Source organism: Oncorhynchus mykiss, chromosome 18 (assembly GCF_057628025.1).
Source record: "Oncorhynchus mykiss isolate SJ-2025 chromosome 18, ASM5762802v1, whole genome shotgun sequence".
Classification (NCBI taxonomy): Eukaryota; Metazoa; Chordata; class Actinopteri; order Salmoniformes; family Salmonidae; genus Oncorhynchus; species Oncorhynchus mykiss.
This window is the reverse complement of record NC_143039.1, coordinates 43,939,305-43,959,519: the sequence shown is the minus strand read 5'-3', so window position 1 is coordinate 43,959,519 and position 20,215 is coordinate 43,939,305. Positions and strand designations below refer to the sequence as shown.

General features: G+C 41.8%; 2 protein-coding genes across 3 annotated transcripts in view; one reads left to right on the top strand and one right to left on the bottom strand.

Annotated features, from left to right (window-relative positions):
* ext1b (exostosin glycosyltransferase 1b) overlaps positions 1 to 15,901 on the top strand; it is a 111,939-nt gene extending 96,038 nt beyond the window's left edge. The window contains exons 9-11 of the mRNA XM_036952640.2: positions 2,642 to 2,802; positions 3,563 to 3,734; positions 11,786 to 15,901. Coding sequence (XP_036808535.1) covers positions 2,642 to 2,802; positions 3,563 to 3,734; positions 11,786 to 11,971 — 519 coding nt within the window. The 3' untranslated portion in view covers positions 11,972 to 15,901. The remainder of the gene's footprint in view (positions 1 to 2,641; positions 2,803 to 3,562; positions 3,735 to 11,785) is intronic.
* The window catches only part of med30 (mediator complex subunit 30), a 32,493-nt gene continuing 27,081 nt past the window's right edge, over positions 14,804 to 20,215 (bottom strand). For both annotated transcript variants that reach the window (XM_021571813.3, XM_021571814.3), the window contains one exon: positions 14,804 to 19,423. In XM_021571813.3, the coding sequence (XP_021427488.1) occupies positions 19,328 to 19,423 (96 nt within the window). In that variant the 3' untranslated portion in view covers positions 14,804 to 19,327. The remainder of the gene's footprint in view (positions 19,424 to 20,215) is intronic.

The following is a 20,215-nucleotide window of genomic DNA, read 5'->3' as shown; positions in this document are numbered from 1 at the left end:
CCAATTGCCCACCATGACATACCAAGCCAGATCGAGCCCTGCGTCTCAACCAATAGCCAATGTAGGCTAAATATATCCCAAGAAGGGCTACAGCAACTTTCAGAGAGGGTCCGGCTCCATGGGATTTGCTGTGTCCACTCTTGGTTTGGGTGTCCTCGGCGCAGAGCGGTGTTGCTGGAACCATGTGGTCATATATCGTTCAGGGTTCCACTGGGCGATGGCGTCTGTGGAGTTTTATGAATGTCAAGGCAGACACAGTGATTAAATTTTTGTATTTTTTTATCCAACGTTCTGATTGGCCAAAGTGGTCAAGCCTCTGACTGGCCTCCGCAGTATGCACTACGCAGTATAGTTCTTCATCATTCTCGCCACCGCCAGAGAGAAGACGGGGAAGAAACCACAATTTATATACCTCTCGGCTGCTATACATTTTAATTTGGTTTGTCATTATATTGTGCTAATTTAAATATAACTTGAGGAAAATATAGAAATGCAACATGCTACAATTTCAAATATTTTACTGAGTTACAGTTCACATAAGGAAATCAGTCAATTGAAAGAAATTCATTAGGCCCTAATCTATGGATTTCACATAAATGTTTTATTTATCTAAGTCAGTTAAGAACAAATTCTTATTTACAATGACAGCCTACACATGACTGGGAATACAGATATACATCTGTTCGTCACAGATACCTTAAAAAATGATTCTCACAATGTGCCTCAGGATCTCATCGCGGTATTTCTGTGCATTCAAATTGCCATCGATAAAATGCAATTGTGTTAGTTGTCCGTAGCTTATGCCTGCCCATACCATAACCCCACCGCCACCATGAGGCACTCTGTTCATAACGTTGACATCAGCAAACCACTCGCCCACACAACCCCATACATGTGGTCAGCATTTAAGAGGCTAGTTGGATGCACTGCCACATTCTTTAAAACAACATTTGAGGTGAATTATGGTAGAGAAATGAACATTAAATTATCTGTCAACAGCTCTGGTGGACATTCCTGTCAGTATAATTGCACGCTCCCTCAACTTGAGACATCTGTGGCCTTGTGTTGTGTGACAAAACAGCACATTTTAGTGGCCTTTTATTGTCCACGGCACAAGGTGCACCTGTGTTTAATCAGCTTCTTGATATGCCACACCTGTCAGGTGGATGGATTATCTTGGCAAAGGAGAAGTGCTCACAAACAGGGATGTAAACCAATTTGTGCACAAAATGTGAGAGTAATAAATGTTTTGTGCCTATGGAAAATGTCTGGGATCTTTTATTTCAGCTCATGAAACATGGGACTAGCGCTTTACATGTTGCATTTTATATTTTTGTTCAGTGTAATTTATAACATATTCCAGAAATAGTTTCACCAGCTTTGTGTATTCTCAAATTGAAAAAAGTGAGGGAGCTCCACTTCTCCACGCTCCAGGCAGCACAACACGCCTGACAGAGACCAAGCCTACAGTACAGAAATGGGGAGAAAGAGAGTCAAAGTATAGTGAGCTCCAAACCTACCTCTTTCACTGCCTCACTGTTGTCCCGAATGCAACTTTCTCTTCTCCCCCTCTCTTATATAGTACTTAGGGATCCATCTTCTCCTTTATTTTGCCCTCTTTATCTCTAGCAATTTCTCATACTCCTTCTCTATCCCTCCCACTCCTTACACCTTTCTCATGTTCACTCTTTTTCTCCATTTCTTGCTCTCCCCATCTCTCTGTTTAATTGGCATCTTTTATCACGTCGCGAATCCCCTGCATATTGAGGAAACCACCATTGTGACTGTTTTAATAAGGGTTTAATTTCTGCTTCCTGGGGTGGCTTTTCTCTTCATTCCTCGAGCTGAGCCAGGCACACAGTTTGGCATAGCACCGTGAGAACACAGATGTCGCCGAGACGAGGTTTTGAGTGGGAGCCCATAAAGGCTGTTTTTGTGATGACCCTGTGGCTGTTATTACACATTCTTAATTCCGTTTCTGGTGGAGGCGCTGTCTGTGTCCCAAATGGCACCCTATTCTCTACCTAGTGCACCACTTTTGACTGCTTTTCCCCTATGGGGCCTGGTCAAAAGCAGTGTGCTCTATTGGGAGGAAGGTGTTATTTGGAACGCAGGCTCTGTCTGGCTGCTGCCGGAACCAGGCTGACCCTGTCTGTTTTCTCTAATTATTTATTTAAATGCTTTGATCAACCAGCGAGAGGTCAGCCAACTGCAGAGAGCTTTTGAAAACACGTTTGTGTAATAAGTTTGTGTGATGCGGCATTCGAGAGAGGGCGCGTATCTGTCTATGCCTCTGTGCATGGTCCCATAGGGCGGCGCACAATTGGCCCAGCATTGTTCGGGTTAGGGGAGGGTTTGGCCGGGGTAGGCCGGCATTGTAAATAATAATTTGTTCTTTAACTGACTTGCCAAGTTAAATAGAAATACATGGACAGTGTGCATTCATTGAGTGTAAAAATGTGTATTAAATGGATACTTTGGGATTTTGGCAATGAGGCCCTTTGTCTACTTCCCCATAGTCAGATGAACTCTTGGATACCATTTTTCTGTCTGCGTGCAGTTTGAAGGAAGTTGCTAACTAGCGCTAGTGCAATGACTGGAATCCATGCGTGTCTGCTACCAGTTTTGTCTTCCTCCTCAGGTGGACTTTGCCTTCACGGTGTGGCAGAGCTTCCCAGAGAGGTTGGTGGGCTACCCGGCCCGGAGCCACTTCTGGGACAGCAACAAAGAGCGCTGGGGCTACACTTCCAAGTGGACCAACGACTACTCCATGGTGCTGACCGGAGCTGCCATTTACCACAGGTACAGTAGGCTACAGAACAAGCTCCAGGGTGAAGTTTCCCCTAGGCACAGATCTAGGATCAGCTTCCTCCCCCCAGAATGTAAAACTGACCCAAGATCAGTGTATAGGTGCAACTTAACCCTGTTCAACAGTATTACACTACCAGCAGTGCTTGACTTGGACTGAAATAGTTGTCGGTACTTATTTTGGGGGCTGGTAGTGTTTATATTTAGGTACAGGAGCTTCACAATACTTTCTGAGCTAATATTCTATAACAGGTGCAGGAACTCAAGCAGTAGAGCATTTGAGGTGCCAGTACTCTTTTCTGGTGAGCTCGTGCCCAAGACAAGCATTGACTACCAGTGGAGGCTGGTGGATTAAGAAATCGGATGACGGGCTTATTGTAATAGCTGTAATGGACAAGGTATCAAACACAATTGAAAGTGACATAAACCTCCACTGAACACTACTGTAGGAAGTAGACTTGAGGCCACATACTGTACATCAGTCATGTTGAGTGGTGCATTGTGGATCCTGTCCCAACCCTCATTGCATTATTTTTCATTCAGTTCAACAAAGACTCATTTCAGCACTGTTATCAAACTTACATTGAACTGCTTTGATTAGCTTTTAACTCAATCAAATCAATCAATCGATCCAAACTCTAATCTTGAATGAGTCCCAGGTCTTTCCAAATACCTCCAAATGTTCCTCTCAACTCTTCTTCTCCCTCTCCAAATATTACCACTTCCTGTTCACTAACTTATTCTTCCTCCTCAGATATTACCACTTCCTGTACACCAATTTCCTGCCTGCCAGCCTGAAGGGCATGGTGGACCAGCTGGCTAACTGTGAGGACATCCTCATGAACTTCCTGGTGTCAGCCGTCACCAAGCTGCCGCCCATCAAGGTCACCCAGAAGAAGCAGTACAAAGAGACCATGATGGGACAGGTATGTATTATACGACATTACAGACTGGGTAGTTTGGGTACTGGATGCTGATTGCTGAAACAGCATTTCAGCTGTGTATATCTGACAATATACCACGACTATGACGCAAAAATACTAGTTTGCTGTTTAATTTATGTTTGTGACCAGTTTATAATAGCAATACGACATCTCAAGGGCTTGTGGTATATGGCCAATATAACATGGCTAAGGGCTGCATCCGGGCACTCCGCTTCTCGTTGTGAGTAAGAACAATAATATACCCTCAGCCATGGTATATTTAAGCAATAAGGCCCAATATACATGGCTAAGGACTGTTCTTAGGCACGACACAACACACAGTGCTTGGATACAGCCCTTAGCCGTGGTATATTGGCCATATACCACACCCCTTGTGTGTTATTCTTATTATAGACTGGTTACCAACAAAATTTGATGTAATTAAATGTTTTTGTCATATGGTCTAATATACCACGGCTTTCAACATTCATGGCTCAGAAAACTTGCTTGCATCGTGCCTAAAAACAGCCCTTAGCAGTGGTATATTGGCCATATACCACACCCCCTCATGCTTTATTGCTTAATTATAAAATGGATGGTTCGAGCCCAGAATGGTATGTCAGACCATATACCACGAGTATGAGGCATTTTCTTTTTACTGCTCTAATTACATTGGTAACCAGTTTATAACAGCAATAAGGCACCTCAGGGGTTTGTTGTATATGACCAATATACCACGGCTAAGGGCTGTATCCAGACACTCCACTGTGTGGTATACTGGCCATTTACCACATTTACCCCTCGGGCCTTATTGCTCAGTTATAGCATGACATTGTTGAATGCTAATTTCTGATTGGCTTCAAAGGTAGTCTAGAGCGTGCATTATTTAAGTGATAATGCCCTCGAAGCCGGTGTTTGGCGGATATATTGGCACGTGTCACTTTTATACAACAGGTTACCAACATATTCAAATAATGATTGACATATTTTCATAAAAAAATGTGATGAATTTATTCATACTAAACTCAGCAACAACAAAAAACGTCCTCTCACTATCTAGAATTGATTAAATAAATAATAAGGCTGAAAATGGGTGACTGAAAGAACTTGCAATGTTTATTTTCAGAAAAGCAGGTGTGATGTTCGGATGTACTGATCCTGTGCAGGTGTTACACGTGGTCTGCCACTGCAAGGACGATCAGCTATCTGTCCTGTCTCCCTGTAGCTCTGTCTTAGGCGTCTCACATTACAGACATTGCAATTTATTGCCCTGGCCAGATCTGCAGTCCTCATGCCTCCTTCCAGCATGACTAAGGCACGTTCACACAGATGAGCAGGCATCTTTCATTTGGTGTTTTTCAGTCAGTAGAAAGGCCTTTTTAGTGTCCTAAGTTTTCATAACTGTGACCTTAATTGCCTGCTGTTAGTGTCTTAACGACCGTTCCACAGGTGCATGTTCATTAATTGTTTATGGTTAATTGAACAAGCATGGGAAACAGTGTTTAGAGCTTTTACAATGAAGATCTGTGAAGTTATTTAGATTTTTTACGAATTATCTTTGAAAGACAGGGTACTAAAAAAGGGACGTTTCTTTTTTTGCTGAGTTTATTTCATCCTTCCACAAGATATAGTCCCGACACAAATCTAGAGTTGCTTCCCAAGCCGGCTGGTCGTTCGTTCTATCGGTTCGTTTGCCCGAGAACCAATAATTTATTTGTATATAGCCATAAAAATGATGCCAGCTGATTCATGATTTTGAATGGCTGAGAATTTCTGCCTGTCTGTGTCGTCCCGACTCCCGACACGTTCATTGCTATGGGACCGCTTGGAGATCGAATTTGAATATTGAAACAATGTTGAAAATGTCAGAGGCAGACCGCAAGCTTTATACAAATCTCCGCTATTGAAAACTAAATGTTAGTCGAAAAGAAATGTAAGATAATGTCTAGTGGAGATCAAGTTTATAAATTGCCTGGCTGGGGTGATGGAACAGTCAGATGGAACAGAGTAAATAGGCATTTTAACGTCATAGATTTAACAGGTGGTAACAGAACAATGCAAACTGGCTCTAATCAGAATGGAAAGAGGAGCGGGAGGCCCTGGTGCACAACCAAGCAAGAGGACAAGTACATTAGTGTCTAGTTTGAGAAACAGACGCCTCTAGTCCTGAACTGGCAGCTTCATTAAATAGTACCCGCAAAACGCCAGTCTCAACGTGAAGAGAACAGTGATGCTGGCTTTCTAGGCAAAGAGTTGCAAAGAAAAAGCCATATCTCAGACTGGCCAATGCAAAGAAATTAGGATGGGCAAAATAACAGGCACTGGACAGAGGAACTCTGCCTAGATGGCCAGCATCCCGGAGTCGCCTCTTCACTGTTGACGTTGGTGTTTTGCGGGTACTATGAACTATGGACTTGAGGCATCTATTTCTCAAACTAGACACTAACGTACTTGTCCTCTTGCTCAGTTGTGCACTGGGGCCTCCCTCTTTAATTTCTGGTTAGAACCAGTTTGCGCTGTTCTGTGAAGGGAGTAGTACACAGCGTTGTACGAGATCTTCAGTTTGTTGGCAATTTCTCATGTTGAATATCCTCAGAACAAGAATAGACTGATGAGTTTCAGAAGAAAGGTCTTTTTTTTCTGGCCATTTTGAGCCTGTCATCGAACCCACAAATGCTGATGCTCCAGATACTCAACTAGTCTAAAGAAGGCCAGTTTTATTGCTTCTTTAATCAGAACAACAGTTTTCAGCTGTGCTAACATAATTGCAAATGGGTTTTCTAATGATCAATTAGCCTTTTAAAATGAGAAACTTGGATTAGCTAACATAACTTGCCATTGGAACACAGGAGTGACGGTTGCTGATAATGGGCCTCTGTACGCCTATGTAGACATTCCATTTAAAAAATCTGCCATTTCCAGCTACAATAGTCATTTAAAACATTAACAATGCCTACACTGTATTTCTGATCAATTTGATATTATTTTAATGGACAATTTTTTTTGCTTTTCTTTAAAAAACAAGGAAATTTCTAGGTGACCACAAACTTTTAAGCGGTAGTGTGTATATATATATTTTCCCCTAACCCTAATTGGAGTAAACTAATGGACAACAACACTTAGGCTACTACTTCTAGCTTATACATACTATATACATTTTACGGACACAGTATAGTTTACAATAGTTGTCTTTTGTTTTTAGTCCCATCCTTCAGCTCCATTCAACCCCTCCCATCTACCTCTTAACACCATCCATATTGGATTTCTATTTGCCATATATTTTTCAACTGTGCTGTGATGTTTCACAAAAGTTCTGAACCATTCTATTCTCATAGATTCTACATATTGTAAAAAAAAATAAAAAAAATGTTTTTGCAAAGAGTGTTATACTATTGATCGATTGACTATGACTTTTTAAATCACCCAGCAGTGCTATTTGAAAACACACCTACACATTAACAAATAGAAACAGTACACCCTGCATATAATTCACATCATAGGCCTAATAGTACTGTTGAGCTCTTTACTTGCACACAATATAGCTGGGTCAACCCGTTCTGTCCCTAGGGATCCACGGCCCTGTAGCGCTCCAACCCAACACACCCCACTCAGCTTTAGGATCTTAGTGAAACATTCATTCACTAGGCCAAGGCGACAACAGGACTGTGCAGCCCAGCAGCTAGGGATTGCCTAAGTCTCCCCTGAAGTAGGCATGTTTTCAGTACAGACTCCCTTTTGTCGTGAAATATTCCATATAAGGCATCCAGACCTTATGAAAGTTGCACAGTATACCCTTAATCTTAAAACACATCTAGTGATACTGTGCATAACTTTTCATTTCTTCCATACATTGTGGGAGGATAACCAACCGTCCAAATAATGGCAATGAATTTATTAGCCATTATAAATGCTTGGTTACACAAGTTTCTTCTGATAAGTCTCCAGTATCAACATTTCCTAGCAAACAAAAACAGGGAGAAGGAGAATCTGAAGACATGCTTAGATAAAAGAACATACTCTTTGCTAGAATTCAGACAGCCTTCACAAGACCCCAACATATGCAAATAGGGGCGGCAGCGTAGCCTAGTGGTTAGAGCATTGGACTAGTAACTGAAAGGTTGCAAGTTCGAATCCTTGAGCTGACAAGGTACAAATCTGTCGTTCTGCCCCTGAACAAGGCATTTAACCCACTGCAGTCATTGAAAATAAGAATTTGTTCTTAAACCGACTTGCCTAGTTAAATAAAGGTCAAATATATATATATTTTTTTTTAAATAAACACCTGTGCATGATATTCCATTTCACTGGCATGTAGTATGTTCTACGAATGGTCTGTGATTATATGAACATGACTGGGCATTCTAACATATCATTCATCATCATCGTCTCCCAGGCCTTCCTCACATTTATGTTTTGTGTCATCGGGAAAAGCCCTTTGATACAGTTTGGAAATCAACTTTTGAGGTTTGTCAGACTGCCTTAAAATAGCATCCATTGTTTGCTGGACAGAGATGATAAAGTGTTGTGTCTTCAAAAATTCACCTCGCCTCTGTCACAGACTAGTCTTCCCTGGCTGCCTGATTCTGCTGAGACCCCTGTCACCATCTGATCCTCCTAAAAATGAGGCACGGCAAAGAATTACCTCCATGTACATGTTTACATTATATTGTCCAAGAATAGAATCAACGGTTCAATAATTGAAATAACCATGATTCCCAGATCCCAGACTGTAGCTTTAAACTTAAAACTGTTGCCCTGTAGCTGCTGTAGGTCAATTCAAGATAGAACTTTGTATCATTCACTAAATATACTGCAAAATTCCCCTGAGCTCCGTAGACTGGTCCTCCGTGGCTGTCTGACCCTGCTGGGACCCCTGTCACCATCTGATCCAGCTAATAAGCACTTGAGAGCAACATTCCCACGGGATGCCTGCGGGACCTGCGGGTCCCAACAGAGATCATTGTGATGCGGTTGGCATTTTTCATGCTGCTGGCAGTCAGACAGATGACTTTGGGATGAAAATATTTTTGTTGTCCCACAGATTATTTGGAAACAGCCCTCTTTCTGCTTTGTACGCGTTAGCCTACCTATTGTATTAGAAGCACTTTTTTTGTGTGCATTATTCACACTCAGAATTCGCTGCCTCAACTTCAGTAGCCTACCTCTCCTAGTTGGGCGTGAGAGTTCTAGTGTGCCTAGTACAGTATGTGTGGTCTCATTGAAATAGAGTAGGCTGCCCACATGGGCAGAGAATCACATGGCAGTTAACTTGAATATGAAATGAACTTCAATCTGATTAGACTGTAGTGTAGTGTCTGTAAATAAATATTGATAATGAAAAGAAGTGGAGGGCGCTCAACCAACGTGAGTCGAAGTGTAATTTAAAAAAATGGTCATCATAATTTGAAAAGGGAAAAAGCACAGCACGCACATAGGTTAGACTATGTGCCAGCGTTGCCTTTATTTTTTTATTTTTTTAATCAACAAGTTATCATTTATTTGTCTCTGCCTGCAAATCAGTGTCAGTCATCATTCTTGCTGCCTCCAGTTCAGTAGCCATACCTGCGAGGTCAGGTGCGCCTGTGGTCTCGATTAAATAGAGCCGTCTATGTATACATGGTCGGAGAAACACGGGACAGTTATCTTTCCATGGAAATGGGCTTCCTAAATAGACCTATGATTAGGCTATACTTTACTACATTGCGTAGAAATATGGATAAATATTGATCACCCATATTTCTCTGTCTTCCCACTCCTTTAAAGGTAGGCTATACAAATAGCTCAAGAGAAAGTGCAAAAGTCTCTCTTCAAACTACATCGAGCATATTGGCTGATATAGCCCAGTAATACAATGGAAGGGCCATGTGAGAATCTCTGGTCATTTAACCTATTTCTTAAATTATTTGTATTCATTTTTATATTGCCTATGGGGTGCCAAATTGCTGTGACCATGGCTGGCAAGTGAGCTGCCATGCCTAAAATACGCCTAAAGTAACATTGTGGTTGGGTTTGGGACCAGTTCTTGCGGTAAGTTAGCGGGTGGGAATCAGACAGAAAGCCGCACAGACCTCCACTGTGCACCATGACAGTGAAACCTGTAACGTTAAAGTTGTTTATGACTGTGTCAGTGTGAAAAGTAGGGACTTTTGCTCGGGAAACTGATAGATCAATAGCGTTACATTGACATACTGACTAATACAACTCCCATTGCACTGAAACAACTTCAGAATATCAATCTTCTATTGTTTGGCCGATGGTTTCATCGTTTGATAGCTACTGTAAGCCAACTTTTGGCCAGCTCTCTCTAACGGTACATCAACTGGCAAAAACTTGCCAATTTAATTTACTTCTGAAACGTGACACAACAAAGGCTACAAAACATGTTCATACAAACAACTGCTAGATAGCGATATGAGGGGGCTATTATTACTATCTGACAGATAACTAGGGGCTCAGAGCTGACCTGGCTGTGGTAGCTAACGTTACTCACTAGCGTAGCGTATTCATTCACCTCACTTGAGAGGGGATGAAACATTAGCTAACGTTACTCACTAGCGTAGCTTATTCATTCACCTCACTTGAGAGGGGATGAAACATTAGCTAACGTTACATGTCGGTTACAATACTAGCTTTTTTTAAATGTTAAACAGCAGTTACCTTGCCGGCTACATCACGCAACTAAAGAGTAGCCAGTTTCTATTCCTGTTAGAACTCGGTGGTGTAGCTGGAAAGGTAACTGCTGAACTCTAATCAACTCTCCCGTGCAGGTCCAACCAGCCTTCCAGAGGCTTTGCCTTCACACAGCCTTGTCAGCCCGCTCTGTGGTGTCGGTGGGGGTCCTAAATCCAGTCCGTCTAAATACGCCAAACAGCCTAGCCTAACGCTCGGGAGGCGTCTGCGTGGTCCTAAAGCACACTGCTGCCTCGTTTTGTGTCACATTCCAATAATAAAACTGAGAGGGACAAAAATGCCATTTCAGAATGTGGGTTCCGCCCTTCCCCAGTGAAAGTTGTGCCCCTGATTCGCAGAATAATTAGATGGCTATGAAGTTCATTCTTACATGTTTGAGCTGCTTTTGAAAGCAAAGATCGAATTGGAAACTTTATTGGCGTTGTTGAATTCATTTTTCATTATAGCAAGCTAGGACTGATGGTTTGGTTAGGAAAAGTTCAAGGGTTCAACTCCACCACTCTTCAACACTCATTTTCATCATCTCCAGCACAATACCAGTGTCAGCATATACGTTTTGTAGAAAAAAATATATCAAGTTAAAAGTTGAAACATTATAAACACCTAGATTTGCGGTGCCTTGGGGTCCAAGAAAATGCCTTGGGCCTTGGGCTCGAAAGTCACTGCCGGTTTTGAAAATCACTTTAAAACCAGAGTAGGCTGTAGTTAGTATGGTTGTGAGAGTTTTTGTAGGACATTAGCCTAAATGTTACTAAAATATTATCAATTAGCGCACTAGCAGCCATCATATTTACAGTTAGTAATCTAGCTAAGTGTTTTGAGTTCCCACTCTCCTCATGTGGTGAATAATATAGCCTAAAGGTCAATAAGATGTCGGCAAATTCTCTGATCAGCCCAAAAAATAAATCGAATCATTCTGGATCCTATTTTGGCAGGTTGCATATCAATCATGGATTTCCTGGATATGTTGGATAAAATAGTTTACATTTTTAGTCATAGGCTACAATCTCAGTTGTCTTACTTGGCACAGAAAAATAATTGTCTAGAGCCCTGCCGCTAATGTAAAGTAACTGTCCATAAAAAAAGAAGGATATAGAAATAGTTACATTCATGGCCAATATTACCTTTTGTCCATATTGCCCAGCTCTCGCACCATCCCAAAGATGTATTTATCGCTGATTTATCATTAAAACAAAAAAAAAAATGGGTCAGTTTATCACTATGGATTTTTGGTCATATCGCCCAGCACTAGACCCCACCCAGCATTTTGAGAAACCCTGATATGATTTAGTGTCATGACGTGCTGCTATGATCAAACAATAACTTATCTTTCCTTTGTCTTTCTCCCTCCTCCCGCCATGCAGTCGTCGCGGGCGTCACGCTGGGCTGACCCGGACCACTTCGCCCAGCGGCAGACGTGCATGAACAAGTTCGCCAGCTGGTTTGGCGGCATGCCCCTGGTCCACTCCCAAATGAGGCTGGACCCGGTGCTGTTCAAGGACCAGGTCTCCATCCTGCGCAAAAAATACAGGGACATCGAGAGGCTCTGACAGGACGTGCGCCCCCTGCTGGAGAGGCCGGGGGAGGCGTTAGCGGTAGTAACAGACAGACTCGCTGGAGAGCAGCCGTAGGAGGACCACGACAGTGGCAGTAGGACAGTCAGCCAACCTGGAGCCTGATCCTAGGGGGCGCTACAGCTCTGTCTTCCACTCAGCACATTGCCAATGACCACAGGACTTGACAAGTGAAACAAGGGAAATTGCGGTCTCTGGAGAACTACGCGCATACACACACACAAAGGATATACAGATCTATAGTATGTTCACATAAACACACAAACTACTGACAATGAGACTCTTAGATATAATATTTTTTTTGTATGAATGATGACAGACTTTCCTGTGACTCATGTGCAGGATGGTAGAGGAAGGGAGGTGTCCAACATGACAACCCAACCACAGATCATATCCGCCACGGACTGGTAACCTAGACTCAATGCAACCCTTCCTAACCTCACCTTGACCCCTTCATGACCTCCCTATGTCTGCATCAGAACCCCTGACACATTCACCACCAGCCCCTTCTCTGGACCCTGGGAAAACCCTATAACTATTTCTTTCCTTATTTTTCGATCCATACTTCCCTCCCATGTGTTCGCTGGGGTTTGAAGCGTTGGGGGCGTCTTATCTTCCTAAGAACTGTTCCGTGATTTAATCAAATTCAGCATTTGGCGGTCAAGGTCAAGAAAGTAGAGTTTTGTTATCCTTTTACTGGAAGGACAGATTAAAAGCAGCCATTTTGAAACGGTGCCACTCGTATTGCCATGCGGCAGTCACAAAACCCACAGAAACATGAACTCTATGCTCATTCCTTGAATTTCTGATAGCTTGATTTCTATTTCTGTCAGATTTATCGCAATGATAAGCCTTTTTTTCCTTAAACTCTCAAAAGCAGTGTTACTTTTCTTCTCGTGTGTTTATTTTCTCCTCAAAAGTTCAGCTCCAGTGTGTGTACAGAGGCTAAAAGTAAGCTCATCCAACCATAAGCCCAAACAGAGTACTTTCCCTCTGTCGGAATGAGCAAAATGAACATTTCTAGATGAAATGGAGCAGAACACTGCCTTCTAAACCAAACCCTTTTCACCCATTTATTTCCCCTTTATTGCTTACGAGCACTACCGTGGCAGAAGGAGTGTATGCTAAATTTAGAACCTAAACAGTTCTTTAGTTGCCTGCGTCATTTCCACAGTAGTGTTAACAGATTTTGGAGATGTGAATGTGAAACATGTCTGTTGTGCCATGTCCCCGAATTTCACATTAGTGCTGCCTTTTTAAACTGCTTATTGCACATATTTCCCATAAATCGATATCAAAAGCAGTAGAAGATACGATATAGTTGAAATGCCCTCTGTAATATTTGTTATTCTTCCTAGATTCACCACATCATAATGATGCTGGTTGAAATATAAGCCCCAAAGCCATTCGATAGACATAGCCGTCTCCTACACCATTCGTCAGGGGACATATGTTTTGTGTTCAATTAGAGAAAGCCATTTCATTTGAAGTGTTGGGTTTCCCTGGGGAGCAGCCCTTGATGAAACCTTCTGTCTCTATATTTCCAATCATGTCTGACTCTGCTCTGGATGCAGTGACCCACAACCTTGACCCTTTGGCTCCAGGTGTACAGAGAAAAGACAACCAGCTCCCCCTCACCTAGCCTTGTCGTTGTAATGTTTTTCACCACAGTCTTTGTTCATCATTTCTGTTGCGCCAAGTCTTCCTGTGATGCTGTTGTACTCACAATACTAACTCATCCCAGCTCAACTACATTTGTCCTAACCATTTTTTTTTTGCCAGTCATTGGTAACAGGTGTATTGTGGTCTAATAGGGGAAAAAAAAACTGTATATTTTATTGAGCGATTTCAAGGAAATGGCTTCAAGAAATGTGGAAGTTCATGGCTGTAGAGTGATATCCTATTGTGAAGAGGCTTTTGCCTGTGTGCCACGCCAGAGCCCTGCCAGTCCACTTGAACAGGTACTTGAATGTCTGAAGACTTGAAGTAGCGTAGTGTGCTTTAGTGACCTTTTTATTGTGAAGGTGACTGAACTTAAAGGGCCTGTTTCCCAGACACAGATTAAACTTAGTCCTGGGCACAAAAAACAAACATTTTCTCAATGATGTTCCATTGAAAGTAATGTTAGTTCAGGACTATGCTGGATCTGGCTCAGGGAAACCGGACAATAGTGTGTCAGCTGTGAGCCAAAGCTCAACTATACATTTTCTTCAACCCTTCGTTGTATCTCCATCATTTCTTATTGAGGTCGTTATAGACTCATTCACATTTGATTTCGTTTTCATATCGGGATACAATCAATGAAGGTCAGTGTCCACTAGGTTTATACACTCCAATGAGTTGATATTGTCATCGGTGGGCCTGGGCTATCTACTCTTGCCGTTCTCACAATGTCATATATTATATTATCATCATCAACATGTAATACTACAGTACAGATTAGATTTAGTAGCTGGTATATTGTCAGCATATAGTTTTTTCACTACATTTTTGCATATGTTTGTATTTTCTTTCAGGAAATGTACTCTGGGAGAAGGAGTTTGGAATGAACTTGTATGATTTGATATTGGCCAAGAGAGATTTACGTTGTATTTGGTGCTGACTTGGATCTCTTGGCACTAGACATGCATCTCAATGATTATGAAAAGCGTTGGTCCCCGTTTTGAAGTTCAGTAAGCCATCTTTGTTTGAATTCATGTCAAGCCTTCTTAGGATTGTCTGAACTTGTTATCATCTCAAAAGAGAAAGTCCCCAGCCTTGCACATTGACTTCATAGGTGAAACCAGAGACATTTCAGAAGATCTTAACTCATTTCTGTACATAAACATGTATATTTATTTTCATATGTGAACAAAAGCAGACAGTGTATAGTATGAAATAGACAGGGGGAAATAAACAGGATTTCTTGGCTGAGGGAACAGTTGATGAGCAAAAAGATTCTGATTTTGTAAGTTGTACATTTCTTTTTTCCCACATTGTTGTCAATATATATTTTTTCATTTCCACTGAATAAAAACATCCCTATGTAGAGCAATTGCAACCATTATAGAAATAAAGTTTCCATGTAATTTAATTCAGAATCACCAAGGAGATGAGATGATACCAATCATCTAGAATTAGATTTGCTGTGAGCATTTAGATTCTGTGAACTGTATTGCAATATGCAGCTGGGTCTCATGTCTGATCAAGGATTTTATTTTGTTGCTGTAATATGTGTCTTCTCAGATTCACTGTAATGTGTGTCACTGTCCACGTCTGCATACTCATTGATGCTTCTGGGGAAACTGGCAACTCTCTGACCATATTTGGTACAAATATAGTCTACTCAAAATGGTAATGTTGAATGAAATAGACCTTGTAATACAACACTAGATTGTCTCATTTAAACCAATCCTTCCATTAATACCATAAGATACCAGCCATTCTAATGGTTTAGCAATGCATGGCCTCTATCAGTGTGGTTGGTTGGATGTGCAGGATGGTTACTGTCCTTGATTGTGCCTTTAAAAAAAAAAAATGTTGGTTTGTGAGCTCATGATAACACACACACTGCCATTTTGACCATTAGTCAGAAGAGGAGCACCATATAAGGGTCTCGTTAATCTCGACATACACTGGAGTTTCATCACCACTTTGTTTCATCCACGACACCTCTGTTGGATACCAAACTGTGTTGACGACCAACAACGCGCCTGCATGACCACTTTTTCTATGGAATTATTTATCAGTACTTAACTGTATCACAAACAGACAAGCTATTTTTAATGACTTAATTTCCAGCTGTCCTGATGCCTTCCTCCCTCCTACCTTGTAATTAACAAATTAATTTTATAGGGGTAATAAATGAAATAGAAAAATGAAGATTTTGTAAGAATGATTTATATAAAAAAAAAATACATTTGATCATAGATGCGTGAGTGTGTCTTCATTTGCTTTGATGCGAGGTGTATCCTGCTGTTTAACATAAGCATAGTAATGTCGGCAAATTATTTGTTTTGAATGGTGCAGAAACAAGGAGGCCCATTATTACAATAAACACACAAATCAATATACTGTACTTTAAACCGAATGAGAATGTATTCCTTGTGTACCATACAATGATAGTCCTTCACCATTGTCCTCAACCATAACCAGGTTGGAATTATACCATTGAAGAGAAATTATGATCCACTATCCAGCGATTGATTTTTACTTTGTGGAAGAGCATCTTTGCTTTTCTCGCTATGTGCACATCCCAAATGGCACCATATTCCCTACATAATGCACTGTTTTTGACCGGAGACCCATAGGCTCTGGTCAAAAGTAGTGCACTATATCGGGAACAGGGTGCCATTTGGGATGCATCCTATGTCCTCTACCATCTCCCTGTGGACAATAACCTCATAACACGACTTGGATAGGACCCAAACCAGCTTCTAAATTATTTATCGGAATCGTATCTGAAGCTGATATTGATATAAATACCCGAGACCTGATAGCCCGCGGCATGCCCTTTCTCTGTTGTCGGCTCCAGTCTCCTCTTTTCCGCCCAGGGCCGTCCCTAGCCTTATGGGCAAAACAAAACAACCTTGCTGGCAACTTTTTAGTGCTGCCCTCTTGGCGGTGGAGAGAAAATGTGCAGTTTTGCCATGGGCTTGATAGAAAAGTTTGCCGTTTTACAAGCCAATTTCCTGCAATTCTATACATTTTGCCGTGACTTATGCCATCTGCCTGACTAACAAAATCAATGAAGGCCTCCTGGAGGTCAAGGCTCCTGGGCACGTTCCCTGCTTACCTAGTTGGTAATTTGGCCATAATGTTTAGATTGCTAGGCAAGTTAGTCTAGACAGCCATCTAAAAAATGTGACGGGTTTATTGTGACTTTAAGAAGACTACCTGGGCTACCTATCCCACATTCCTGATGAGTTTTTGTCATGCTTTTTACGGTTTCTATTCCCTGTAACATTCTTATTAAAGTACTATTTTAATTGCTTATAACCCCTGTCTCATATTGATGCACTACCACACTTACGTGATGTGACAAGCCCTTCCACCGATGGTCCATGCTATCCGGGATCCACAGGGGGTCTGCCTTAAGATGGCCATCATGGTAAAGACTACAAGGCTCAGAACCGCCTGCTCTTCAGGGTACCTGTTCTAATTACGGTTTAAATAGGCAGCACCTGGCCTGCACTGAGAGCTCTCCGACACAGAGTTTGTCATTACTGTTAATAATTAAAAGCCTTTATTTTGCCTGAAACCTGCCTCCTGAACCTTTGAATTGTGATCTCCTTGCCTATTCATGGTTTATTTGTGTGGTCAACCTTTGGCTATGCCCTTGCATTTATGCGTCTCTTATAGGAATCAAAGCCACATCCCTGATGTAGCAGGCACCATGCACTAGCACACAGGGTTATTCATTTCTTTGGCTCATCAAATCTCCTTGATTATACGTTTTATATTTTTGATTTGGTACGTTTGCGATATTAACTTGAACAACAATATTTTGGGAACGGGTCGGCGTGAATCTCATATTTCCTTGAATATCTGCAGTTCCTGCCCTTGTATATTCTCCTCTAGTGCATTTTGAGGAGGCAAGGAAATAGGAAATAGGAATCGGCGAGCAACAAATGAGATTCACCCATCAAATTGAAATCCCAATCGAAAACATTAGAGAATATTCTCCAACCAGTTGAAACACCCTTTGGGTGTTGAGGGTGAGAATTCCCTACTAGGGAAAGGCAACAATAAATCTTTGAGAAAAGGCCATTTGATTGGAAAGATTCAAACCTATGACCTTCTGGTCCCTACCCCATTGCCCAATCCACTGCTCTGGTATTTTCACGTATTTAAGTGTCTGACTGAACCGCTTTAAGTCAATAGATTAGAAATATCATTAGTTAAGAACTTTAGGTAAGGTTGGAAAACAAAAGTCGCAATCGGTATTTGAAATGGCAACAGGATTTTCCCCCTGAAAACTCCACCCCCTGACCTTTCATCCAACCAGTCAAGTTAGTTCTGCCCTTGAGGCGGAGCTTCACCTATTCCATCTAGCCACAACCATCGAAACCATCAGCTTTGTAAACAAACCATCTGTCCCGTCAAATCATCAGTATCATAACACTGGCATTCAATCCAAGGGTCAGGGGCCCCTAGCAACCGCGGGGCCCTAATCAGCTGCTTATGTCTCTTATTGGCTGTGCTGTCACTGTTTCTGCCTGTAATAAAAACAAGTGTTTCAAGCCTGGGGACAATCCAAAAAGACCACAAAGACCACGGACGTCCCTACTTGGATCTGGCTGTTCTCGTGAGCAGTGAGCCCCACAGATATGAAAATAGAACAGAAAGAAACAGTGGTCTAAATCACAGCAGGATTTATAGTGCCATAGAATTCCTAAAGTTAATCAGACATTGTGATAATCATAAAGTCCAGAAGATACTGCATTGACACGTAAACATCAAGCAGCCAACCACACATGAAAAGCAGAAGCACAAAACTCTTTCGTTTCACTACACTGTACCATGTTCATGGTGCAAAAGAGAACAGATCTATGTGTGTGTGTGTGTGGGGGGGGGGGGGGGGAACTGGAGACCTCAATCTAGCTAGCAGTGATTTCATTTAAAACCTTTTTTCAGCAATATGCCTTATGATTTGTTTTATGGTATTTTTGCACAGATCTGTGCTCTTCTTCACCACAAACATGTCATCATGTATATCATTTGAGTTAAAATGGTTTAGGAATGTATAAACACATCTTGAAGGAAATCGAACTTCAAAACCACTCTAAATGGGTAAATGTAGTATTTGTCAAATATCTTAGGATATTAAATAAACTATAACTCTTAAAGTCCTCTTAATAACAATGTTGTAAGCGACAACTACACTCATCGGACAGTTTATTATGTACAATGAATGTACTGCCATTCAATCAGCAGCAACTGCATGATGCCATCGCGTCAGCATGTACTAAAATCCCTGTGGAACGTTTCCAGACAACTTGTAGAATACGCCAAAGAATTCAGGTTGTTCTGGAGGCAAAGGAGGGTCCGACCTGTTACTAAATGGGTGTACCTAATAAACTGTACGGTGAGTGTATATCAGCATTTCTCCATCGCAAAACTTCTCTTTGTTCTTCTTTGCTTTCTTCACCCTCTTTTTCTGGGACTGAGGGTTGTATATTGCAAAAGCCTGCATTTCTAAAGTGCAGCGTCAGCATCAGCCTCAGAGGGACCCTGTCAGATATCCAGTTAACAACCATGTCTTCCAGTCTGTGGTGTGTGTGTGTGTGTGTGTATGTATGTATGCGCGCCTGCGCCTGTGTGTCTCTCTCTCTGTGTCGCCGTGTTTGCCGTTCAACTCCTAACAGCCAGCATGGAGTTTATCTCCCAGATGAGGTTTCTGAGCTGGTCCATTATCTGCTTCAGTTGTTGGTTCTTCTGTTTGAGCTTCTGTAATAAAGCACATGAAATCACATTGTCAGAGCCCATCAAACAAGCCGTAGACATACAAGTATTTAAACAGTGGTGGTTGGTTGATAAGATGCCTTTGAAAAGCTTTGAAAGGGGCATTAGGTTCAAGAGCCTCAACTGAAAGAACACAGTAGTTTTTCCATGTGAGGATTTTCCTTTTGTTTTTGAACAAGCAGAGCTGATTGGCTGACATTATCAATCCCTGCAGTAGTTTAATCTCTAAACACACACACATCTGGACAGAATCGGCCACTCACAGCCAGTTTGCCTGCAGATTACCTTTGAACACACAAGTCCAAACTCAAAGTCAACAGCTGCAGTTTACTCAAGTGCCTTATTGCTGAGGTTTATGCACAAACAAATAATGGCAGAGCCTAAGCTGCTCCAAAAGCACACCTGCTAACAGTGTCCTTATAGGACTTCAGTCAGGCCCAGGCCTAGCACCAGTGTTGGAGAAGTCTAGCTAGGTATGCCTTAAGATAGTGGTCTGACTAGCTAGCTGAATATAGCATGTAGAGGGAGAGGGAGAGACAGACACTCATGAGGCTACTGTATCTGCAGTGCAGAGAAAATGTATTAAAGATTAAATCCATCTTGCTCTCTCACTAATGCTCCTTTAGCCGTGACTAATTACCAGCCATTTTTGCGAGCGCAGATAACACCTTCAGCAATCGATTTCACACAGCCCCTCTTAATGTAAACTATTTAGCTGATTGTCCTTGAAGATATTCCGGATTGGAACATTTGGAACAGTTCCATTGTGTGTCTAGG